The sequence below is a fragment of the Malania oleifera genome, chromosome 8, assembly GCF_029873635.1.
Source record: "Malania oleifera isolate guangnan ecotype guangnan chromosome 8, ASM2987363v1, whole genome shotgun sequence".
Lineage (NCBI taxonomy): Eukaryota > Viridiplantae > Streptophyta > Magnoliopsida > Santalales > Ximeniaceae > Malania > Malania oleifera.
In genome coordinates this window covers 51351514-51378030 of record NC_080424.1, presented here as the reverse complement: position 1 = coordinate 51378030, position 26517 = coordinate 51351514, and the positions used below count along the sequence as shown (strand labels likewise).

Sequence of the window (26517 nt, the reverse complement as noted above, 5' to 3'; positions counted from 1 at the left end):
AAACTTTATGAATGCATCGCAAAGGAAAGAATTGAAATTTCAATTTTTATCATTTTGAGGACTACCATGATATTGCCTTTAGTCTTTTAGGAGTAGTTTACTTTGTATTTGATGTAAAAAGAAAATATAATGAAAAATGTATTTCTTTCTTATTTTCCTTTCCTTTTTTTCTTAAAAAAAAAAAAACTATTCAAATGGGCCCTAACGGGCTTGGTATCATTGTCTAAATTGTGAAAACGAAAATTAAAAAAGAAATTGAACACCAAAATCAAAATTAATCACCAAAACCAACAACTTGCTTAGCCTTTGTTTGCCCCCCTATTTAAAGAACCAAAAAGAGCTAATGCAAAAGAGTTCTTTATATCATTTTAAAAATGTTTGCCCCCCTATGAAAAATAGGTTAAGAAGAAAAAATTGACTTTGAGTGGTTGGTAAAAAAATTATGAGGTGTTTAAAAGTATTTAAAATAATTAAAATTGATATGTATTTTTAGGAAATATAATTAATATAAAAAAATTAAGAAAAATGGATATGAATTTGTTGGAGAAAAAACTACCTTTTAACTTTTAAAAGTTCATGAAAAAAGTTAATAGTTAGCTTTTAAAAGTTAAAAAAAAAATTATTTACCAAATATGTATGACCCAACTTTTTACATTTAAAATTGAGTAATTGAGGCAAAAAACAGAGCTCAACTCACCCTTGTTATTTATAAAATTAAAATAAATTATAAACTTGAATGATTAAAGTTTCATTTTTTGTCATACAATAAAATAACAACAAAATATGATTTAGACAATAATAAAAATTTCAAAATTACAAAATATTGTTATAAAATTAAAATTATTAAAGTTATAAACATTGTAATTTTATTAAAATTATTAAAATTATAAATATTACTACACAGTTAAAATTATTAAAAATATTTTTAATTGACTATTATATTTTAAAACTCAAATTTATTTGCTACAATAATAGTCCCATTGCACATGAAAATTGAAAAAAAAAATAGTAAAAAAATTGTTCAATGATTTATTATTTTTTCAATTTTTTTATAAATTTTATGAATATTATTTTAATTATCTTTTAAATTAACATAGTAATTTTGTTCAAATTTTGATTAAAATTTGTGCTTAAAATGAATAATTTTATATTCCGGCATAGGTTATCAAAATAACTAAAAATGACCTCAATTTTTTCCAAAAAATAAAAGTTGAAAACTAATATTAAAAATAAAAACTGATGATGTAAACAAATGCGCATATCATAATATTTTTTATTTTTGTATATATTTTCTTGCTTAAAAATAAAGCAAAAAATATGATAGAAAAACTTTAGACTATGCTCATCCCTCCACCGTATCTCTGGCCGGCCGGTGTGGAGCAAGTGGCAGGAGCCAGCTGGCCCGTGGCCATCTAAGAGTCAAAGGCCTTCATATGCGGGCAGACATTTCACTGTCATGGCATGAGAAAAATATGCATTTTAAACCTACCATTAATTAACAATGTACTATTTTATCTCCTCCTGCCAACTACATTTTATCTTTCCAAAAGAGGCACCTTTTTCTTTCCTTCATTTCTTTTTTAATTATTATACAAATGGTAAGTTATGTTGCAGGAAAAACAAAATATATAAATTTTTGAAATATACTAATTGTAATTGTGTTTGAGAGTACAAATTTCAAGCCTTAAATTTATATTTGAGTAGATTTGGATAAATTTTATTATAATTTTATATTATATGTTATCCAAATTCAATACAAATGTCATAAACTGACGGTCTTATTTCGGATGACAAACCGAGAGAATGGTTCGCCTTGATGAGAGCCTCAAGACATTTATCATTTTTAAAAAAAAAGCATATTAAATAATATCTTTTTTGAGAAAATAATTTTCAAAATGACCCTGACATAATCTCGCTACTTGAAGTAGTAAGATTTGCCACGTGTTATTTTGGGAATTATTTTTCATATTATTAATATATATTTTTAAAAAATGATAAATTGAAAAATAAATTTTTCTGCGTAATAAATCGGGAAATAAATTTTTTTAATATATATATTTTAAAAATAATAAATTAGTAAATAAATTCTTTTAATATATTTTAAAAAAAATGATAAATCAAGAAATAAATTATTCTGCGTAATAAATTCTTTTGCGTAATAAATTTAGAAAATAAAAAAAAATGTCAAATATAAGTTGAAACATAATGAATGAATTTGAGTTTTAAACTTCGGTAATAGATAATAATTATAAGATAATTTAAATATTAAGATCAATTATAATAATATAAAATTAAAACAATATATTATTTTAATATGAAACTAAATATAAATAAAACCTTATTATTAATAAAAAAATGTGTGCAGAAAAATCATATTTGGAATTTACTATTTCATTAAGTATTATCATTAAAACATATAATATAATTAATATTTTGGTATAACTTTTTTATTCATTTTTTCTAAGATTAATTGTCATTTATATGTAGTTCAATGATTAGTTTTAACAATAATATCACAATTTAACACATTATCTTATATTATTTGTTTAGTATAATTGACAACTATTGATAAATTCATATGAATAATAAAATATTTATAAAAATTACATGTTGTATGAAAAATTTCAATAATATTATGAACATATACATATGATATAAATTTATTTGCGACTGAAAAATAATAACTTTAAACAAAAATATAACACAATATATATATTTCTATAATTTTGATAAATATCAATTAAAATTAATTTTATAATTCTCGTGAAGAAAAATTATATTGTATAATATATATTTATTAAATTTTAAAAATAATTCAAATCATTTTTACCCATGATTGATTGTTGGGATAATAAATTCTTCTAATGGTATTTTTGAAATAATAAGTGGTAAATCTCGTTGCAATAAAAAAATTTATTTCCCAATTTATTACGCAGAAGAATTTATTATGCAAAAGAATTTATTTTTTGATTTATTATTTTCTTAAAAAATATATTAAAATAATTTATTTATCAATTTATTATGTAAAAGAATTTATTATGCAAAAAAATTTATTTATCGATTTATCATTTTTTTAAAAAATATATTAATTATATTTTATTTAAAAAAATAATTTTTAAAATAATATTTTTTTTGGGAAAATAATTTCTAGAATGACTAAACAAATCTTGCCACTAATTACGTAATGGAAACTATTTCGCCGTACCAAAAATCAAAATCAAAAAACAAAAACAAAAGCCATGGAGTGACACCAGCCCCAACCCCTCTGGTCTGCGCTGCACGGGCGACTAGCTTGATCGATTCTGGAGCTCGCCTTCCATGGCTTCCCTCTCCAACATCTACTCCTCCTCCCCGCTCAAATCTCAGAAACCTATTCCCCTAGCTTCGCCGCCGTCGACTTTCTCATTTCCCGCTCTTTCAAAACTGGTGTACCGGTCTTCGGATCGTCCTCTGGGTCTGGTTCACTCCGTGGCTCGCGACATCTCGACGGAGTTGTCGACGGCCGCCGACGGGTTGCCGAGGCCGAAACAGGGGAATGGTCTAGAGAAGGAGCCGCGGGCTCTGTGGCGCAGATACGTGGACTGGTTGTACCAGCACAAGGAGCTGGGACTGTTCCTGGACGTGAGCCGGGTTGGCTTTAGCGACGAGTTTGTGGAGGAGATGGAGCCGAGGTTTCAGGCGGCGTTTCGGGCGATGCAGGAGCTGGAGAAGGGGGCGATTGCGAACCCCGACGAGGGGCGCATGGTGGGTCACTATTGGCTGCGGAACTCTAAGCTTGCCCCTACTTCGTTCCTCAGGTCGCAGATTGAGAAGACGCTCGATGCCGTTTGCCAGTTCGCCGAGGACGTCATCAGTGGTAAGGTCAGTTTCTGGTGGGTCTTCCCTTTATCTTTGTTCATTGGCATTGGATCTATTTAATGTGTCAGGTGAACTGTATGTTTTGCATAAGGCAAGATGGGAACAGAGAGAGTGGCATCTTTTGTGGATTTGAAGTTCTTGAGGTCCAACTGAGAATGATGAACCATGATGTTGTTGATTCACCTAATTTTTTGGCCTGATTTTGTGTCATTAAACCAAATTTGTAGGGTAGGGGGGACTGGAGGGATGTACCTCACTTCATATATGCGATTTGGTTGGCTTCTTTGTGCTTCTGTTCTGAGCCTCAAAGATATAAAAGTGGGCCAAGGTGGTGTCGCACCTCCCTTATTGTGCGGGCCATCCAAGTCATCCAATGCAAGTTGTGCACATGCTTTATTTAGTCAGTTTAACATTTTGTGCTGATCCATCACATTAACACATTCACAAGATCAAATACAAAACAAGCAACAACTAGTGAGTGTGAAGAAGAAATGTGAATCACATGGCAGCAACCAACTTAACATGGTGCATTTCATTGTACATTCATAGGCGACAACATGTGTTTAAAAAGGGAGGCGAGCTGGCTAAATATGAACACAATACTAGTGACTTGTACAAGATTGGTGAACACTCACTCTCCCATAATGAGCTTTCTATGCTATTCTCACTTAAGTGCATGGAACATTAGAATGTGTGAGGATTGATGAGTCATACTCCACTTATTTATCAAAAGGCCACTCACCCTTAAACATAAATCCTACACTACTCTTTACAGTATGGATGCAAAGTGAATGGGCACAAGACAAGTGGATAAAGGCAAGAAGAAGGCCCTAGAAAAGCTTGAGTTGTAACATTTTCCTATGTGTTTGTTGACATTCTTATTGACTTCAATTGGTGAAGTAATATTCTTTCCTAGCCTCAGAGAGACTTTCCTTGTTTTGGATGGAGCTTGACGAGTACCATGTCTCCCATGTTAAAGTGTAAAGTTCTTCTCCCTTGATCGACCTATTTTTTATTCTCTCGGTGGTTTTTAAGGTAAGGCAATTTGAACATTCTGTCTCCATTCTTTGATGAAGATGTACACTAGGAGTCTGTCCTATGACTCACTCACCATTGTGATGTGGGGTAAAAGTGGCTACTAGCCTATAATATTGGTGGTGGCAAAAATAGAATCACTGAGTAACTACATTGAATTGGTTGGCCTTGACGAAATGATGTCAATACTTCTTGAGTAGCTTGTTGAATTTGTGCATTTGGCCATTAGTTTTGAGAGTGATCAGTTGAGGAGGTTTATGCTTGTTGTTTGAGGATTCTAAATATTTTTGTTTCTTGTGAATTTGGGGTCTCAATTATTGATTATATCTTGGGAAACACCCCAAATTTGATAATGTGTTTAAAGAATATTTGTTTGGTCTCCTTTGTCGAGCAATACTTTGGTGCTTGAATGAACTTGCTGTACTTTGAAAACTTGTCTATAATCATGTATAGACTCTACGGCCCCCATATCTGGAATGTCAGTTGTGAAGTTGAGGAAGACACTCCCATGGTCTTGTAGGCACTGGGGCTCTTGCAACTTTGCAGTCTTCTTTTGCTCAATCATCTCACAAGTGCGACTAGTAATACCCTTGCTTCAACAATGCCAAAAGTCCATTGTCATCCTAAGTGGCTTGCCCACAAGGTATCATGGCACTTTTGCAATATCAAGAGGAACATTGAATTGGTTTTTTGTGCTCGTAGTAAGCCATCCTTTACCCAAAAGTGGCAAGCTTTGCTCTTTTCCGCTAGCTTCATGGTGGTTTGGGTCATTGGATATTTGACAAGGTTCTCTATAATGTGCATTTGCATTGTTATGGCAACCTTAGTTGCTGCTACTATATGGATGGTTGTAAGATAAGCCTTTCAACTAAGGGCATTTGGTACCTAATTCATCCGTGCCACCTTGTGCCCAAAGAGGAAATCATACTCCATTAGGAATTCTTATCAACAAGCTTGCTTGGGCGATAACTTGGGTTGTGTAAAGCAACTAATAGTCAAGTTATCCATCTTATAATAAACTTTGACCCAATTTGGTACTAGGTAGTGCCACTATACCCGAAGGCAATGAATAATTGCTAACAATTCTTTCTCCTGAGTGTTGCACTTTCTTTTAGCTTCATTTACCTTTTGGCTTTTGCAAGAAACAAGATGACCTCTTGCAATAACTTACCATCAAGGGCAAAGTCAATGTATCATTATGTACCTCGAACAACTTTGTGATGTTAGGAAGAGCAAGGGTAGGATTCTTCAACAAGTCATCAAGGGCTCCCAGGTGTTCGTGCATCTAGTTTCACCCATCATCCTTCTTCAACAAGCTTGTTAATGTGGTCCCTCTTGAGTACCATTCAACAAATTCTGATAGTAGTTGACAAGAGAAGAAAGGAATAAGTTCTTTCACATTTGTTGGGACTTTCAAAACTTGGATAGCCCTCACATTCTCAGTGTCCATTTAGATTTAGCCTTGTTTAATCACATCGCCGACCTATGCAAAGGAGCATTTATCTTTGACGAAGAATTGCTTTTCTGCTTTTTAAACAGTTTTATAGAAGGTGTATTTTTAAGAAACTAGGGTTTTGACATTAATTTGGGGTTTATTTGTTTATTTCTGAAATTTTATTTTGGGGTTATTTTTTATGATTTTTTATTGCAATAGCATCTTTTTTTTTGGGCCACTGGGGACTCTCTTTGGGTTTCAGAGAAAGTTCTAGGCCCCCCCAAAAAAAAAGAAAAGAAAAACATTGCTGCTAATTTGAAATCCAAAGATAGTCCCCAGTGACCCAAAAAAATAATGATGTTTCTTCAAAGTTTGTCACAGGAAAAGAAACTCCGTTAGAACTTTGCACGAAATTTCTTGGACCTATCTTAGGTTCTCTTGTTTTCAGAACCTTGTCTAGAGCACGTTGCTGTCAAAAACCCTTCCAAGTATAAAAAATCCTTCTTCCTCCATCCTAGTTGTTAGTTGCTCCTTCCCATTGCTCTAGTTTCCTATATCAGAATCATCGTGCAAGTCCCATCATCATAGCCCTAAGCTCTCTAATGTATTACCTAATGAGCTTCATAATGAGTTCCAATAAAATGTGAGACATTCAACATGCTGTAGTTTTGGTCCATGGGTCATGGTTGCCTGCCTTACCTGCCTCATTATAGGACAAACCCAAAGGAGTGTGCTATATTGCAAGGCAAGTAGAAGAGCTGCTTGAGAAGGGCTTTGTGAGAAATGCCCATAGTCCATGTGTAGTGCTACCCTTCTTACCTCAAAGAATTATGAATCCTTGAGGATTGTATAATGGTAGAGCCGCCAATAGAGCCACCAGTAAGATCACCATCAATTATAGATTCTCTATCCCTAGACTTGATGATATGCTTGACGTACTAGTTGATTCTCCTCGCCTGACTTGTGTTATCATCTTATTCATAGTAGACTGTGAATTAATGGAAAACTGCATTAAGAACCAAGATGGCTTGATTGAGTGGTTAGTCATGCCCTTTGGCCTCTATTGCCCCTAGCACTTTCCTAAACTTGATGAAATGCTTGACGTACTAGCTGACTCTAGTTAATTCTCCTAGACTGACTTGTGTTGTCATCATATTTGCAGTAGACTAGGAATTAACGGAAAACCTCATTAAGATCCAAGATGGCTCTATCGAGTCAATAGTCATGCTAGCTTATAGTTGGTCTAGAGATGAGCATCTAGGTAATTTTTACGAGTCATAGGGAAGCAAAATTGTATGCGAGCTAAGTTTACTTTCTAGCATACTAGAGTAGTATAGTGTGCTTCCTAGGTTTCATAATCACTATGCGGGATATAGCACTTGACACAGACAAGGTCAAAGCCATTAGAGTGTGACCTAAGCCTTGGACCGTTTCAGATGTTCAGAGTTTTCATGGCTTAGCTACTTTCTATAGGCATATTGTTAAGGGTTTTGGTGCTATAGTGTCTCTTATCATCGACTCTGTTAAGAAAGGAGAGTTTCATTGGACCCTTTAACAGCTAGGGCTTTGTTGGGACTAAGAAGAAGATGACTTGGCTCGGCAAATAAAGGAAAAAAGAAGAAGAAGAAGATGGCTTAAGCAATGGTACTTAGGCATCCTGATTTTAGTAGATTCTTCGAGGTTGCTTGTGATGCCTCTAGGGTAGGTATAGGTAGTGTTTTGATCCAAGAGGGTGCTAGCATTCTTCAGAAACTCTCGGGTTAAACAAAGATACAACACTTTTGATTAAGGGTTTTATGCTAGGGTTATATCCCTCCACTATTGGTTCTATCGGAAAAAAAAGAAAGAAAGTCCCTCCACTATTTATGGCCCTAAGAGTTTGTACTCCATTCTATGACCAGGTATTTGAGTTCACAGAAGAACTTGAGTTCTTAGCATGCTAGGTGGGTAGAACTTTTGAATGAGTACACCTTTGTTCTCAAGAATCGTTCAGGCTTTGAGAATAAGGGTATTGATGGACTTAGTCAAGTAGTAACTATTCTTTGTTTGATGAGTACTAAGGCTATCGGATTCAAAAAATGAAGGACAAGTATATGACTCATCGTGATTTTGGTATTATCTTTTCGAAAGTGAGTAGTAATACTTGTAGGAACCATGTTGATTTGGTTTTCCCCGAGGGTTGTTTATTCAAGGTTACTAGACTATGCATTTTGTAGGCTTTATTTTTAAGATTTTTAGTTTGGGAGCTGAATGCATGTGGCTTAGCCAGCCACTAGGGTGGAGACAAGACCATTCCCTCGTTAAGGATATGATTTATTGGCCTTCTTTAGAAAGAGATGTTGCTAGGATAGTTCCCCAGTGTTGTACTTGCTTCTAGACTTCACATTCAACACATGCCATGGAAAGACTTGAGAATAGATGTTGTCCTAGGTTGGCCCAAAACAGCTTGAGGTCATGATTTTATGTTTATGGTAGTCGAAGGTTCTCTAAGATGCCACATTTTATTCCTTGTTGTAAGACTTTTGATGTTTCACAGCGATGCAAAGTTTATTAGTTATTTTTGGGAGACATTTTGGAAATTGTGATGACACTAATTTGATTTTTTTTTTTTTTCTGCCTTTCACCTCTAGACCATAACTGATGGTCAAACTAGTTTGTTAATTGCAGTTTGGGTGATTTCCTTAGGTCGTAGGAGCAAAACAGGGCACTTGGGACTTGATCTTGCCTACTTTTGAGTTTGCTTATAATAATTCACTAAATTGGTCCACAGGCAAGAGTCCATTTGAGTGTATCTTTGGACACAAATTCTATGCTCCTGTTGATCATGTTCCTTTACCCCTTGATGCAGTTCTGAACTTGCTGAGTACTTTGCATAACGTTTGCAAACTTGCCACTGGTAATTTAGATTATAAACTTGCTGTTGATGTGCATTGTAGAACTAGAGATTTTGATGTAGGTGATATTGTCATGGTTTGCTTTCTTCTATGGACTATGATGCTATCCTAGAATTTATTTAAGAAATCTCATGCTCGAGCCATTGGCCTGTTCCCCATTTTCAGAGAACTTGGATCTAATGTTTATCTACTTGATTTACCTGCTCATACCAATGTTTGTCCTGTATTCAATGTGATGGGGATTAGCATGCTCTACCTATGTCATTTTTAAATGTTGTGACACGTGGACGGCCTCCCGATGTCCACATTTCCTTTGCCGACATGATGACACGTGGACAACCTTCCAATGTTCACATCGGTTCATAATTGTTTGTAAATTTTGAATGGATTATTTGAAGACTTGTTTCGAAGACTATTCAATGTGAGAAAGACCCGAGTAGAGATGCCGAAGCAAGTCCAAGTTCAAGATCCATGTGGGCCCCACACGACTCCATTGGGCCCACACGAATTGGGCCTCCCTTTGACTTTTGTTTTGTATTTAATTTGTAAACATGCATGACAACTTGCTTGCATGTCTATGTTAGGAAATTGTGTGAGTACGTCAAGTGAGTTGGAGTGTTAGTAAGTTGTGCTTAGTATTTATTGTGTCTAGAAAGTTGGAGCATTTATTTTGTTAGTAACTTGTAAGAGTAATTAATGTGTCTAGTAAATTGGTGTCTTTATTATTTGTGTCTCACATGCTTGTGTGGGAATTGTTAGTTGTTTAATGTCTTTGTCCCTCCATGCTAGCTAAGCTTATTAATGCTTTGTTCCCCCATGCTAGCTATATATATACCCCTTCATTGTAAGAACTATGTGTGGAGAGAAAAGTATTGATATTGAAAGGAAATTCCGAAGCTTGTTAAGCTTTGTCCAATCCTTGTGATTGTGTAGTGAGAGGCTACGTCGTTCTCCTTGGAGATCAGGTAGTGAGAGACCACTATTCTATCCAGCAACTCCATCCCCATCCCACTTTCACGACTTTCCTCCATCACCCACACGGCCACCACCAAGTTACACCCAAGGCCAACAATCCACCATTCCATTGCAGCATACATGTTACATTTCAAAGTTTGCATGAAGGACTTCAGGAGAGTTCTATCTTGTGTAGAATATCGTCAAGTCAACCATCATTTTGATTGGTAAATTCAGCATTCATTTAGATCATTACATACTTACAGCAGTTCCACTTCCCCTCCATTACATTGCTGTGTTTGTCTCGGTGTTTCAAAGCTTGTTCCAAGGAATTTTCTAGCGTGGTCTAAGACTTGTGTTGAACAACGTCAAGTCATCCAAACAATTCTCTTGGTAATTTCAGCACTTATTTGAACCCTTATTTTATATTGTAACCCTTTGCTAGAAATTTGAAATTCCATATTTGATAAGCCCTTTGAATCCATAGATTGCAATATTAATACTTGCTAGCTTTAAATCAATTCTGGGAATATTGTTGTGCTGATCATAGGACTTTTATTCTTGAAATATTGAAATAGCATTATTCCGCATTTATCTTGATTCCTTTGTGAAAGAACTCTTGGGACTTATTTCTGAACAGCATAATACACCTTTTCAAAATCGTTGAACATGTGAAATATAGCATGATTTATGGTGTTTATGTTTGGATAACTGAATTCTTAATTTAAAGTGTTTGAGTGTGTATGCTTGCTTGTGAGGGTTGAATCTGTAGGACTAGGTCACCCTCTCCTGTCCTACATCACAATGTGGAGGATTTGACACTTATCGAGGCTTATTTTGAAGAAAGATCATTGCTTTGAAATATGACCTTAACAACAGTGGATGGAATTCTAAAGAACTCAAAAAACCCTATTGTGTAGGAGTTCGGAAATGTATGTGGAAAGGCTGGAAAGATTTTTTCACTTTATCAACTTTGACATAGTGAATAGAGAAAATATTTACTTTTGACATGCACTTGGTGTGGCCCCTCTCCTCTTAGCACAAGATTTCCCCAATATTTTCAGCTTGGCCTATGACAAATATGCTCTGATTAGCACTCACTCTCAGCTTACAGACAATGAGATAATCTTTGACATCTCCTTTTCTGAGGAATGCCCATGACTGGGAGGTTGATAATTTTGTGGAATTTTTTGGCAGCCTCTATAAATTTCCTTTTCATGAAACCCCCAATGACCAAAGTGAGTCCTTGACAAGTCTGACATCTTTACAGTCAACTCATTCTACTGGAAACTTAGTTCTCCTATTGTGACCATGAGCAAGTTCCCCTGGAAACTTATCTGGAAATCACATGCCCCTACAAATGTTGCTTTCTTTGTGTGGGAGGCAACCTTTGGGCAGATTCTTAAAATTAGCAACCTTTAAAAAAAACCCTACTAATTACCAGAATTTTTTATTTTATTTTGTTTTATTTTTGTGTGAGAGGAAGGTGTTGATTCATAGAACTATCCTCCTTTGCTGTCTTGGACTAGAAATCTGTGGGATCTGGCCACTTGCTCTGGTCGGGCAGCGCTGGGTAGCTGCTAAGACAGTGGAGAGGCATTTGCTCAAGCCAGGAAAGAAGAAAGTTGAATATGATTCCCTTGTCATTTTTTTTGGATTGTGTCGAGGGAAAGGAATGGAGGAGCTATTGAAGGATCAGCTACATTGCTCACTAGAAAGAAAGAGAGATGGATGACCGCATAACTAGTTGATATAGTGGTTTGTACCTGATAGATGCTTACAGAATCCTTATTTCTTCTCTTAGTTATTTTTGTACATGGGCACCCCCCTTGCTACCCTTTAATAACTTCTCTCTCTTGCTTATCCAAAAATAAGCGATTCGTGCTTGGATCATCATATAAAAATAACAAAAAAGCATCCCCAGGCCACAAGGCTCCTCACTTTGCGAGGGTAGGGAACTCAACCCCTTGATTAACCGGTCGCAAAGGAGCAACCTTACTGTTGATCAAGGCCTGCTGCCTGGATCATCACAATAAATATTAAAACAAATCCTAGGCATGCTGCAATCCATTTTGCAATATTAAAGTTTAAATAATCAATCTACATACCTCTAATTTGAATTAGGCAGGCCTTAGAACTTTTTCCTTCCTTCCTTTTTTCCTTACAATATAGTGTTTGAAGAGGGTGGCATTCCTTAGTCCTTTCGCTCTTCAATCCAGCACTCTAACCCTCCAAATTTTTGAATGAGTAGAAGGAGGCACTCTAGGATCTTATTTCTAGATAAATGGAAATTCTAGAGTTAGTATTTTTCCTTAGCTCTCAAGCAAGGCATCCAAATGTCTAAAAGAACTTAAAGATGAGAAAATAGAAAATTGCAGAAAACAAAATAGGAAAAAAGAAAAAAGAAAAAAGAAAAAGGGAAAGCACATGTTGGCATGCTAAAGCGCTGTGTGACACTCAAATGAGCGGTGTTGGGGACTTAGTGTGTGGTTGCGTTATTTGGGCCATTTTCGTGATTTTCAATTTCTTTTAAACGCGATGGTTTGCCAAAGTTATTTGGGTGGCTACAGAATTGTGGGTCCTGGCCGTGAATGGGTAGCTCATGCTCAAAACCCTTCAAGTCCTAGTCGTTGCAGTTCGGTCCCTGTCTTCCTGCAAAACTCCTTTCCCATTTGGGCATGAATGGGGACTTCTATGATTTACCAAGATGGGTTTGGCTGTGATTAGACTTATAATTATGCAAACTGAATATGGGCTTTTTCAGATTTCGATGTTCAATTGATTTTGATGGAGGGTTGGAAAAGGGTCTTTGACTTGGCTGTGTTAGGTTTTTCGTTTTATTTTATTTTATTTTTCTTTAGTTTGGTTTTTTGTGTGAGGACTTGTCCTTTTTTTTTTTATTGTAGCTTCTCTTTCCTCGTCGCTAATAATTTTCTTTTTTTATAAGAAAATGATGGAATGCAATGCACATGGGCCTAAAATTAAGACCAAAATGAAGTTAGGTCAAGTAAATGTGGACCAAAATGAGGTATCTGCCAGTGTTTTAGACTCGCCTTGAGGCTTGCCTCAAGATAAGGAATGCCTAAGATGGTTTGAGGCTTTGTCTAAAATAATAATTGCCAAGAAGGCCAACACATTACACAGTGGGGCTTATTATGCATTTGTACAAAAAGCACCTTTGTAGTTGAGGGTTACCTATTTTGGGTGTGTGAATCTCAATTTGGATTTGGCCTAAAAATTTTAACTACATGTTATATGAAAGGAGTGTGGTAATATGAATTGATTTATAAATCTCTTGAACTACCTTACCAAAATTTGAGAGTTTCATTTAGATCTTGCAAATAGTTTGAACTTTGTAATGTTATAACCGTCTCTTGGAATGATTTTACTTAATGAATTCAAGTTTGTATTTTTTGAAAGCCCAACAAGTATTTGATATATATATTTTTTTACATTTTATTTCTATTTTTATTTATTTTTAAAAATAAATGTAATTTATTTTCATAATTTTATTTAAGGAAAATGCTCAGTGTCACGGGCCTATGATGACCCGGGACTGGATACCACAGTGTGGGGCCCACACTGGTGTATCTGTGAAGCCCTGCAACGTGGGCCCGTGCCATCACGGGCCCATGATGCGTAGCATAACTATTTATTTAAAGATAAAATTCTTTGAAGGCTTATGCCTCGCTTCATATAGGTTAAAATACTTCACTTTTTGCCTTTGGCTTTTAAAACAAACTATCTACAATATCACAATGAATCATATGCATGTAGGGGTGTAATCGGTTTATAACGGTTCAGTTATGGGCCAAACCGAAAACTAAACCAAACTCTGTGGTTTTTAATCTTGGCGAACCGAAACTGAAACCAAACCGAACTTATTATCCCTTGGAGAACCGAACAATGGGCGGTTCCGTTTCGGCTTTTTCGGTTTTTAACCGATTTTTTAAATATTCAGTAGCTAAGGAGTGTGTAGTGGGGGTCGCAAGTACACTCTGAAGACGCATTTTTTGTGTTTGGGCAGTCCCTCTTTAATGATTTTTGAACACTGGAACATTAAAACCATTTTTGCGTTTGGCCATTCAAACAGTAGAACATCAATTTTGTGCTTAGGCACTTCAGTAGTTCCGAACTAGTAAAAGTGAAAAACAGCTAAGGAAATGGAGAAGAGGAAGTGACTCATGTTGAGCAAAGAAGAGCCTTCGAGAGAGAAGAGGCTAGGATGAGGTGGTCACATGTGCTAGGGTAAAATGTCCGGAGGACAGGGAGGGACTCAAGCAAAGAAGAGCTCCTGAGCCTCCGGAAAAAAGCCAAGATCGCCGTCGCTATAGGCCGAGATGTCCAGCAAAAAAAGCTAGGAGGCTAGGACAGAAGCCTGAAGGTTGGGAGCTAGGCCTGAGGTTGTGTAGGACTTGGAGGCTTTTGCTTCGATTCGCAGAGTGGCCATTGCTGGCCTGGCCAAGTGGGGACTGGGGAGGGAGGTAGAGCCACAAGGCGGCAGCGCAGAGGGTCAGGGACTTGGCTGGGGGGGGGGGGGGGTGGGGAACGGTTTAGAACTTGATATTGAGAAATGAGAATGTGAGAATTGAGAAGAAACCCTACCTTCACTTATAGTAAGGGAGCGAATCCAGTGTGGGGCCACCTACTACAACTAGGATAATTGACCAATCATATATTAATACATATTAATTATATTGATTTATATATATAATTTATATTTAAATTGGCTTTTTGGTTTTTCAGTTCGGTTATATTTATGAAACAGAAACTGAAACCAAAACCAAAAATTCTCATTTTCTGGAACCAAAACCGAAACTGAATACCGAAAAACCAAACCGCTTGTGATTTTGGTCCGGTTTTGGTCTGGTTTTCAGTTTTTTGGCAATTTTTGTACACCCCTATGTGCATGCTGTGACATGCTTGCTGATTCTTTGTTCCTGAAGGACTATAATATAATCTGCATTATGTTGTTGGTTAGAATCTTTGCTCATCATGCTTATCACTTTTATCTTATGCTCTGCATCTGACAATAAATTGCAGATTAAGCCCCCATCTTCCCCCTGCTTTACACATGTACTTTCTGTTGGAATTGGTGGTTCAGCTCTTGGGCCGCAGTTTGTTGCAGAGGCATTGGCTCCTGATAATCCTCCTCTCAAGGTACTCAAGAACATTTCTATAGAATGTAGAGATGGTGTTCCTACAATTTCCTCAGTTGTCCTTCTCATTGGTATTATGGCAAGTATCTTTCTGCACAGAGTTGTTTGTCTCTTAATTTTAGAGATACATTTTCTACTTTGATGGTATGCCCTTTCTATACTATCCATTCTAATTGATCATTTTTCATGTATGGATCTTTTTTGTCCAAGTAATTTGTTTTCCCATTGAAAATGCTTTTGCCCCCTCCTTTTGCTTTTCCTAATGAAATGAAGCTATTTTCATGAAATGTCGTACTGCCCATCTTTGTAACTTGCTTCCTTCTTCTGTGCACACACACACACATGTATATGTATGAGTGTATATTTAATTATTTATTTTCTGTCTCTTTCTCCCTCTCTCGTTTAATGTTGATTACTGGAAAGTTTGAACATATTGTCAAGTGAGTTGGGGTTGGCTGGTGAATGCAAAGCCGTATAAAGGCAAAGCAGTTTGTTGCCTTAAAATAGATAAAACCTACCGAACCTAGTGTTAACTCCATCATCTCCGCAGCTGGATTGGTTTGACCCCTGCCTAATAAATAAATTCATCAAATCTCTTTCAAGTTTGGTTAATACCAGTTGAAAGCATTCTGAAATTCATATATATTTTTGTCCAAGCCAGGTTGATTTTACTATGGGTTTTAGAAAAGCTTTTTTTTTTTTTGGGAAAAAAGGAATTGTTTAACTGAAATTATACCTGTTTTATATACTTCTAATTAAAATAGATAAATAAATGAACATGAAGAGTTTTATTGAGTGCCAAGTCTTTAAGAACTTGTTGGACAATTGTCTATAGTCGACCATATGCCAATAATTCTATGATGTAAAAATTTTTGTGCCACAGATTTTAAATAGGTTGATTTCTGCAGGTGTAAGAAAAATAGGTGTATTATAATCATTTTTTGAGAATTTAGGTTGGAATTGGTTGTTTTTATCTAATTTATATAATCGTATATTTTATATAGATCAGATTGTCTGAATAACTGCATGCTATTTGCACCCTTTTTGTCTGCTGGGCAAGAATTGAGGGGACTGCCATTGGCATGAATTAATGGCTGTTGATCTGTGTGTCCAAGCACATGCTTGGGTGTTCCAACCACTTTAGAGGTTCAGATTCTCTATGCAGAACTAAGGGATCCTAAGCAGTTTTTACGCACTTAAGAGAACCCTCTTAGGAAATGAGACCCTTTACTATCAGCTTCTTCTTAAGTCTGATTCTATTGCCTTATGTCTTGATCTGTTCTGAATGGGCAGTTTCTCGTTCGGTGTGCAGATAATATTTTTTCATTTAATGTTGGCAGATAAGATTCATTGACAATACAGATCCAGCTGGAATTGATCATCAAATTGCACAGCTTGGCCCTGAGCTTGCTACCACTCTTGTAGTAGTAATTTCAAAGGTTGGCATGGAACATCTTTTTTTTTTTTTGCTTTGTAATTTAGTTTCTTTTAATGGGTGAGCCTTGGATCAATAGTAAGGTTGCTCCTTTGTGACTGGTTGGTCACGGGTTTGAGTCCACGGAAACAACCTCTCTGCATAAAAGCAGGGGTAAGGCTGTGTACATTGTGGCGACCCTCCCTCTACCATCACAAAGAGGGGAGCCTTGTGGCCCACAGACGCCCTTTTTTATTTAAATAGTATGTTGCTCATGTGACATCATCTCTGATTTTATTTAGAGTGGTGGTACTCCCGAAACTAGAAATGGTTTATTGGAAGTGCAGAAAGCCTTTCGTGAAGCTGGCCTGGATTTTGCAAAACAGGTTTTGATCCCAGGTTCTTGTTTCTGCTTTTATTTATTTTTCTACCCTCTTATTGTGTAAATGTAAACTTCTATTTTGGCACCAACTTGGAGATACCATTGCAATCTGGTAATACAGATATTGTGAAACTTAATAGCAAACCAGATGTGTATTAATTTGTATGCTTTGAAAGGGCAATTCGTTTGGCTCTTGGTTCTAAAATTATGTATGACTTTCTGGGCTTCTTGATTTCCTATTGTGATTTCTCCCATTTTCTCCTTCCTCGCAGCGAAGTTTCTGATATGGTTGAGCCCCTTGTGCACAAGAATATTTTCTTGCTTCAAAATTTACTGTTTGCCTTTCTACTATTGAGGAAGATGCAATGCTGTAACGTCAACCATGAGGTTGAACTTTGTTTAATAACAATAGCTCGTCGAGTATTCATTATTGATTGTTGTCTTCTGTACAATTTAGTGTGTTCTAATGCATACTAAGCCTACTTCAGATGCATTTCTACTACCGCTGTCTCTGTATAAATCACAAATAAAATTGCTACAGAAATGAGTAACTTCTACGTTCAAAATCATTTAGAACGATATGGTTCCTGTACTCAGTCCTTAATTACAGGCATGCTTGCTGTTTTATTTTATTTTATTTTATTTTATTTTATTTTTTGAACCTCAACCTTCATTTAAGTTTGGTGTATACTCTGATTGTTAATGTATGCATGTTCTACTTACTAGGTACCATGTCAAACATTCTTCCATTGACATGGTGTTGTTGACGTACCAATGAATTGCTTATATACTTGAATGGTTGCAAACTATAAATAATATCTTGCTTACATCATTGGCAGACTTTTTCATTACTTGAGTATAATGCTTCTGCATGCAGTATTTTCCAATCTCAGAATTGCTAAAGTTTGATTTTTGATTAAATATATTCTTATGCAGGGTGTTGCTATTACACAAGAAAATTCATTGTTAGACAACACTGCTAGAATTGAGGGTTGGGTAGCTAGGTTTCCTATGTTTGACTGGGTGGGTGGTAGAACATCTGAAATGTCTGCAGTTGGTCTACTTCCTGCAGCACTTCAGGTTTGTGATCTTGATGTTGATGTGGTCATTTATGTGTTTAAATGCATACTCATTTACAAACATTATTCTCTGTAGGGAATTGACATTAGAGAAATGCTTGCTGGCGCGTCTTTGATGGATGAGGCAAATAGGACCACTGAGGTAATGATTTAGTTATTTTAGATATCTGTCTTAAAACAATATATTTTGTTTTTATACTCAAACTATAATGACTGTAAAAGAAGTAGATAACCTGGAAAGTGTTGGATATAATCTGTATAATAAGAATTTGGATATGACTTTAGAATGAACAAAACTGTAGAAATAGTCATCACTCACAGAAGTTGCACTGGACTATTTCCTTTGTTGTAATTCTTTGCCTTTATCTTTAATGCAATTCTTTGTTTATCAAAATAAATTAAAAGAAAAAAAGAAAAAAGAAAGAAAAAGTAATTGCACTAAATGGTGAATGTTTTCACTGAACTACTCTTGATGATTGTTTTTTTCATTAGTCTGCTTCTGACTCAACTCTAGGATTTATTTTTCAGGAAAGGAACTCTTTGCAGGGACCTTTATTCTTCTCCTAGCTCTTCCAACACAATTTGTCAAGTGTTATGGTGTATTGTTGTAATTAATCTGCTTATTCTCATTTGTTAAGAGCTTGGTGCATTGAAATGCGTGAATGGCCTTGGAGTGGTGGCATGATAATCAAGCAGCCGCATCCCGTTGCCCTTTTCTAAATAAACCTATATGCTATCCAATATCATAGAATGTTGTTTTGCTAGAAAATATATAATGCTTTGATGAGAGGTCTTTGTTTGGGTGGACATCTCTGATGGACGTTTTTGGAGAGTCTTTGAGGGTGATGGAATGGGTAAGGAGCAGCAGTGTAGGATGGGATTCTGTCTACTCTTGTAGGAGATTAAAGGGAAGGACTTAAAAGCTCAACAATTGCCGGGTAAGAAGGGCCTTTAGTTTTCTGAAACTGGAGGTGACGAAGTTTGTTTGGAAATGGAAAGGGGGTAAAACAAAGATGAAGAAGGGACAGTGGGAAATTAGCTACCCAGCAGTGTTCGGGAATTTTAGTGGGAAGGTTTTAAAGAGGAGCTTTCTTATCTAGTTCTTTTAATCAGTTTCTTTTGTTTTTATTTTGATGTTTTTCTTTTTCTTGAGGATTCCTTGTCATCTATTTAGATTGTAATCTGCTCCTTTCTTTATGCAATTTCTTTTATTATAAAAAAAAGAGCTACTATCTCTGAAAATAATCTTCAAGTACCCAGCTGACAAATATATTTGAACTGAGGTTGGCCAGTGTTGAGGTGGTACAAAATTCCTGCTTCCCATGAGAATTGTGAATGAATATATGAATTTCATGAAAGATCACATAAGTAACTCTGACATGAGAATTTATTCCATATAGTTAATGAAAAGATTTTTGATTAATAGATTTTTGCTCAAATCAGGAATACTGAAAACCTTTTTGAGTAATGTCTTTTTGTTCAGGTAAGAAACAACCCAGCAGCATTGTTAGCCTTGTGCTGGTACTGGGCTTCAGATGGAGTTGGGTCCAAGGTATTAAATTTTTTTTTTATAGTCTCCTCAGTTTTGGCGTATTATTTGTGCTATGTTTCAGATTCACTGATTCCTTTCTTCTCTTTGGCTTTATACAGGATATGGTCGTTCTTCCTTACAAGGACAGTTTATTACTCTTTAGTAGGTATTTGCAGCAGCTTGTCATGGAATCACTTGGGAAGGAATTTGACCTCAATGGTAATCGGGTATGTTCAAGTACAACCCATCTTTTTCCAATCTTTTGTTTGCATGACTGATTTCATTAATGGGTTAGAAGGATGGAAGACTAGTCTAACTTAAAATGCTAAAGCATATGTGTTGTTTTTCTCTCTTTTTTATTTTATTTTTAGACAAGTAAATTAGTATGTATTTAAAAGGATTCCAGGGGTGTCATTTGAGTAAAAAATAACAGAGACTATACAATCTAACTGCAACCACATAAATAACTTTGTTCAAATTTCACAGAGGAGGTAAAATTTGTTACGATAGAGACTACTCATGCAGAAGTATAAAATAGAGAGCCACTTCCTTTCTTATTACTTCTGAGGAACTTTCAATTTCTTCTTGAGTCCTTGTTTTTCCCTCTCCAAATAATAAAAAAAATTGCTTGAGGTGCAGCATCATACGACTCTGTTCTCATTCCACTGCTAGAACTTCTCCAAACTTATAGCTCTGACCCACTCTTTGTGCCACCACATATTTTATGCGAAGCGTTGTTTAAATCAGGTTCCACGGCACTTTGGTTAAGCTGCAACATAACTGAATGTGGTTCACTGCCAAAGAAAAAAAAAATCTGTTAACTATTATACGCATGCCTTTCTTCATCAAGCTCTTGATACTCAGGATTCTTCAACAAGTAGCCCCCTGAAAAAAAAGGCCACCTTAGAAGCAACTTTGGTTTTCCACACAGCTTTCTAAGGGAAATTATTTGTCCCCCCTTCTTTCTTCTCTTCCCTTCATGAATAGAAGGTTTTCGCTGGAAAACTAGCATACTTGAAGTGTTTCCAGCAAGCTTGTCTTTACCCCCTTTTCGCACCATTTTCAGAAAGAACCTTCATAGGACACAGTGTCTTCCACTCTGCCTCTCTAAAATTCCTTCTGACATTCTAACCTCTTCTCATTGTGTTCCCATCCCTCACATAATGGTTAAATCATTGCCCTGCCATAGTTTTTCTCTTCTTATCCTTCATCCTCCTCTTCTCCTCTGTCTCTCTCACTTAATTCTCTCTCCAATTCTGTGCTATGCCACCCCATCTCAGCAAAGGAATACCCTCAATAGTTTCAAATTTTCTAGCAACAGAGGTGAGGATAGGGAAAATGTACATATTATGCAAGCATAAGTACATGAGACGTCATGGGCGAACTTGTTGGAAAACATGGAGTTGGCTCAAGATGTTGCATAGTGGGGCCTGATGGTTTATACAATTTGTGAGCCTGTTGATATATTTGTTTAACGAGGTTGTTGGGAAAGGGAAGGAGGGTCAAATATGAAGGTGCATATTTAGGTGTTCCGGGAAGTAGAAGGTGGTGATTTGATGGGAGGATTGTGGGCCCTGAGATCACGTTATAAGCATTGAAATTGCGGTATTGTATGTATTTTGGATGGATCTTGCTGCAACCTTGCTTTGCAAGAAAATCTTTCTTTAAGGCGTCATCATCTGACACTGGTAAAAGTTTTGGAACATCGAGCTGACTTTTGAAGGTTCAGAGTTACCATTGTGCCGGATAGGAGGTTTTTATAATCTTACTTCACGGTCAAACTCTCCTTAAGGGGCCATCATCTTGTGCAATAGTAAAAGTCTTGGAATGTCCCTTGTGATACGTATGGTGTTACTAGACTAACTACTGTTCTGGCCACACTGAGGACAACCAATTTCCGGGCCCTATGTGCCCCTGCTTGACAAGTTACTTTTCAGTTCAATATGCTCCTCCTCTGAAAAGGAACTTCCACCCTTAGGACAACCAATGTCAAGGTCCTCCTTAACAAGTTCCTCTGCATTTCACTATGTTCCCTTGGTAAAAAATAAACTTCTTATGAATAAATTAATTAATATGATTCAGTTATTATCCCTCTGGATGTTTAATATGAACAAAAAATTCTACTTGTTTCCTCATCCTAGTCCGAATTTATTTGACAGGTGAATCAAGGAATTACTGTCTATGGAAATAAAGGGAGCACGGATCAGCATGCGTGGGTTTTCATTGCAGTTATTCCAATTTCTATAATATATATCCAGATTTGAACCCTGACTAGGCTGAGGCATGCTTCCTTTTGTACAGTTACATTCAACAGCTTAGAGAGGGTGTGCATAACTTCTTTGTGACATTCATCGAAGTGCTTCGTGATAGACCCCCTGGTCATGACTGGGAGCTTGAACCTGGTGTCACTTGTGGTGACTACCTATTTGGAATGTTACAGGTTAGTAAGTAATATTATTATGGAGACTACCTATTTAGAATGAAGGTTAGTAAAATTATTATGGTGCACATCATTTGTATCAAGATTCCAGTAGTTCCTAACTTCCTACATATACAACATGAATGCTTGCATTGAATACAGTACTAATTTGATCCATTTTTTTGGCATATAATTTCTAATTTGGTTGTTTCCTTATCAATAGCCTTGAGGCATAGTTAAAGGTTCTTTAAATATTTCGATACAAAGAGAATATGCATTTTAATATTTAGCTATAATAAAGTGAAGGGAGGCCTTGGCGCAATGGTAACATTGTTACCGTGTGGCCTGGATGTCATGGATTCAAGGTATGGAAACAGCCTCTTGCAAAACATGCAAGGTAAGGCTGGGTACTATAGATCCATCATGGTCGGCCCCTTCTCTAGACCTCGCATATGCGGTAGCTTTCTGTGTTGGAAGTTAAAAGTGTACTTATGTCCATTGGTTTGGACACAGATATTCTACTGCTGCATTAGGTGTTGCAAGAACAGTGACCTCTGCCCACTGCATGAGGACTCAATTTGGCCTTGCCAAGGCCATCACTTTGTACTTTTGGAAGATCTTGGCATCTCTATTGGTACCCAATAAGCTTTTATGGAAATCTTGCAGGAAGCAAAATAATATATAATGAGAGCAAGTTGTGCATAACAATGATTGCTCCCTCTTCATACTGCTAGCTATCCTGGCTTTAAATTTGAGATTTCTGAATAGAAATGATTACTCCCTCTGTTGTAATTAAACTCTGTGCTAGCATTCTATTTTAGTTGCGCAAAATGCCGTGCATAATTAAATCTACAAGTAATTTACTAATCTGCCTTTGGCTTTTTCCCAGTATCCCTTCTGATGATGTGCACCATGATTAAAATAATTATGGTGGAAATCCTTGAAAGCATTCAAAAATCATGATTTGATTTGTCAAATACAGTAGTCAAAAGCGCCTCCGACGAGGCTAGCACCTCATTCCTGTTGAGGCGCGCAGGCAGGTGCACTTAGGCGCCAGGCGCTGTGAGTCGCACCTTGAAATTTTTGAAGCTGTTATAAAGAAAATGTAGCCAGAACGAGCCCTAGCCCTCTTCCAGCAATCCAGCCTTCAACTCGAACCCAGTCCTACTGCCCTAGCCCTTCGTCTTCGAGCCTTCGACTCGAACCAGCTGGATTCATCTTCAACCCTTTGAACCAGCAGGAAACCAGCCAGAACCCTTCTTCGAACCTTCAAAGCAGCAGGAGCTTCGTGAGTTTGTCTTTGAGCCTTTAAACCAGCAGGAGCCCTTCGTCTTCGAGGCTCAAGCCTTCGTGAGTCATCAACTCATCAGCTTCGAAGTTCAAACTAGTAAGTCATCGTCTTCTTATTCTTCTTCTTCTTTTTCTTCTTCTTCTTCTTCTACAGTTCATCTTCTTCTTCACCTGCTTCTTCTTTTTCAGTTTTTCTTCTTCTTTTTAAATTCTTCTTCTTCAGTTCTTCTTCTGCTTCAGTTCTTCTTTTTTGTCTTCAGTTCTTCTGCTTCTTCTTCTTTTTCAGTTCTTCTGCTGCCTCCTGCCTCCTGCGTGCTGCTGCTTCTTATAATATTATATGTAATTAATTTTGTAGTTTAATGCTAGTTTATAGCTAATATATAACATTTTTTTACTCAATTTAGCTGCTGTTTCTTTTATCGTGCTCTTTTCTTTTGATGTTGAACTATGTTGATGCTTTTGGGCCTATTGCTGGCAATTTCATTAAATTTCCAATTTTGGTATTGAATATTTTGGCATTTTAGATTCTAATATTACTATTGACGTGTTCATATATCAATTACCCACCAAATAGGCATTGTACACAATTTTAATAATTGTGCACCTCACCTTCGCCTCGCGCCTTGCACCTCAGCTCCAAGTACCCTTTGTGCCTCGGTGCGCCTTGCACTTTTGATGACTATGGTCAAATATTTATCAAGTATATGATTGTAAAAAGATACCTTATTGTTTTCACCAGAAATCAAATACAGCATTCCATAATTGGATTTATTGGGATCCAGTTAAGGAACTGTGCCTGATAGCTTTAAAATTTAGGGATAGGTTGTGATGTTTTGTTTTTCCACAGAAAAGATGGTGGCTTCTCTGCCTTTGTTTTTTGGTGGGGGTGGGGCTGGTGTGGAGCTTGATTAGTAGTTCAACACTTCTCCCAATCAATTTTTCTCTAACTGAATTAAATTCGATCAGGGAACAAGATCAGCTTTATATGCCAATGACCGGGAGTCAATTACAGTCACCGTGCAAGAAATCACGCCTAGGTCTGTGGGGGCTTTAATAGCACTGTATGAGCGAGCAGTTGGAATATATGCCTCGCTGGTCAACATTAATGCTTACCATCAACCTGGTAAATGCTTGGTTTTTTTTTACTAAACAGAGTGAACCAGATGTTTTGTTGCTGAATTATGCCTGTGACATCGACCTTTACTATTTGCAAAATAGTTCATGCATATAGGATCAATTCATCTCACTGTTGTTTTTCATTTGTTTGCTTTCTCTTTTTCTATATATGTGCAATTGAATATTATCCAAGGCGTGGAAGCTGGGAAAAAAGCAGCTGGAGAAGTATTAGCTCTCCAGAAGCGGGTTCTAGCTGTACTCAATGAGGCAAGGTATGCTGTCATCCATGATCTTGACAATCTAGGGTCTTTTGTTTGGTTGTCCAGAATTGAGAAAATCTCTTTAACTTCTGGTTTTCAGAATTTTGTAGTTTTCAGATAATTTTGCACTTCAAAGAAGGAAATTGCTTCGACCATTTAGGTGCCAAAATTCCAATTATTTTTAACCTCTAAGAAATACATGATATATCAAGAATATCTGGGGTTCATGGCTGAAGGAGTTACTGCCCTGGAGTTATTAACTAACTCATTATCTGATCCCTTCCTATTTTTCTGTTTATTTTTGTCATGGACAAATAGAAAATGTATCTCTCATGGTTCTGCCAAAAAAAAATAAAAATGCATGACCTATGGAGATTTTTGTTTTTTGTTTTCAAAATTATCGGCCTTTGCCAAAAGAAAACATACTTTGTTTGCTTGGCTCTGAAATACGCATTAGAGCATCTTTTGAGTCATGTTGTAATATTGATAAACCTCTCTCTCTCTCTCTCTCCCTTGTATTTTTGAATGATAATTAAGGGAAATGGCATGGGATGGCAATGCCATTCCCTTTCCGCATCATTATGCATTGTTTGAAGTAGGTTTGACACTGATAGCTAGCATCACATTTTCTTTCAGCTGTAAGGAGCCCGTTGAACCATTGACGATTGATGAAGTCGCTGAACGTTGCCATGCTCCTGAAGATGTGTGTAAAATGTTTTTTCTAAGCTTGCGTCTGGAAATTCGGAATTCAAGCCTTGGATTTGAATCGTGGATTCAGACAAAATACAATACAAAATTGTATTGAGTTTCGTCCGAAAAGAAGGCTTGAAATTCATGCTCCATTAAATTCAATAGCAGATGCTGTAATATTAATATAATGGTTTTTCAAATCAATGTGTAACAAGTGCATTGCTAACAATCTTCTAAACCTGCTATTGCAGATTGAAATGATTTACAAGATCATTGCACATATAGCAGCTAATGATAGAGCACTTATTGCCGAAGGCAGCTGTGGTTCACCTAGGAGCATCAAAGTTTTCCTTGGGGAGTGCAATGTTGACGAGATGTAATGTCTGAGTTCCCTTCAGAGTATGTATTATGTTTTACATTTTATGCAGCTGTTTTTATTTCACGAGAGAACTCCAATAAACAAACTGGTTTTGGCCCCAAAAGTATCACTGCTGTTGGAAAATTGGGGACTGTTACTGGACTGACTTTGAAATAAAATTCTGTTTGATATGGCCTTTTTTTTAAAAATAAATAAATAAAATTTTCATACAGAGGCAGGAATGTTTTGTCTAATTTGCATTTAATAAAATAAATTATCATCAGAAGGAAAAAATTAGGACGCCAAACTTGTAAATGCATCTTGTATGCACTTGAAACTAGTTCCTCACAAGGCAAGTTTTGTCTTGTTTTGGCTAATATTGTTTAAGGGTGACTCTCGACTCAATGACAAGAGTGTTCCATCCAGACATTTAAGTCAGAGACTCAAATCTTTACAAGTATGACGCTAAGATTTTATACATCTCACCCACCTTGGACTTCCGACGACACGAGAGCCTTCTGCACCGGGTTGTACCTGGTTCAGTTATATATTTTTCACTTGACATTGATGCATAACTAAATTAACAGGCATGCAAACAATGGGTAAGTCTAATTTGTTTAAATGCCAATGGATCAACATGAAA

The 26517-nt window shown here is 36.4% G+C and overlaps 1 protein-coding gene across 1 annotated transcript; it reads left to right on the top strand.

The window, feature by feature from the left end:
* Window positions 1–3183: 3183 nt before the first annotated feature.
* LOC131161572 (glucose-6-phosphate isomerase 1, chloroplastic) lies at window positions 3184–26106 on the top strand. Its single transcript, XM_058117414.1, has 14 exons — window positions 3184–3861; window positions 15220–15336; window positions 16676–16774; window positions 17052–17135; window positions 18068–18211; window positions 18287–18352; window positions 19694–19762; window positions 19861–19968; window positions 21901–21953; window positions 22043–22181; window positions 24417–24573; window positions 24760–24838; window positions 25463–25529; window positions 25768–26106. The coding sequence occupies exons 1-14, from the start codon at window positions 3319–3321 to the stop codon at window positions 25894–25896; spliced, it is 1854 nt and encodes a 617-aa protein (XP_057973397.1). The 5' UTR covers window positions 3184–3318; the 3' UTR covers window positions 25897–26106.
* The last annotated feature ends 411 nt before the right edge of the window (window positions 26107–26517 follow it).

What these genes read in the sequence shown, in the direction of transcription:
- LOC131161572 (XM_058117414.1), top strand. Translation starts at nt 3,319, where the DNA reads ATGGCTTCCCTCTCCAACATCTACTCCTCCTCCCCGCTCAAATCTCAG. An exon ending in AGGACGTCATCAGTGGTAAG is followed by an intron (nt 3,862 to 15,219) that starts GTCAGTTTCTGG and finishes AATAAATTGCAG; the next exon opens with ATTAAGCCCCCATCTTCCCC. An exon ending in GCTGTACTCAATGAGGCAAG is followed by an intron (nt 24,839 to 25,462) that starts GTATGCTGTCAT and finishes ATTTTCTTTCAG; the next exon opens with CTGTAAGGAGCCCGTTGAAC.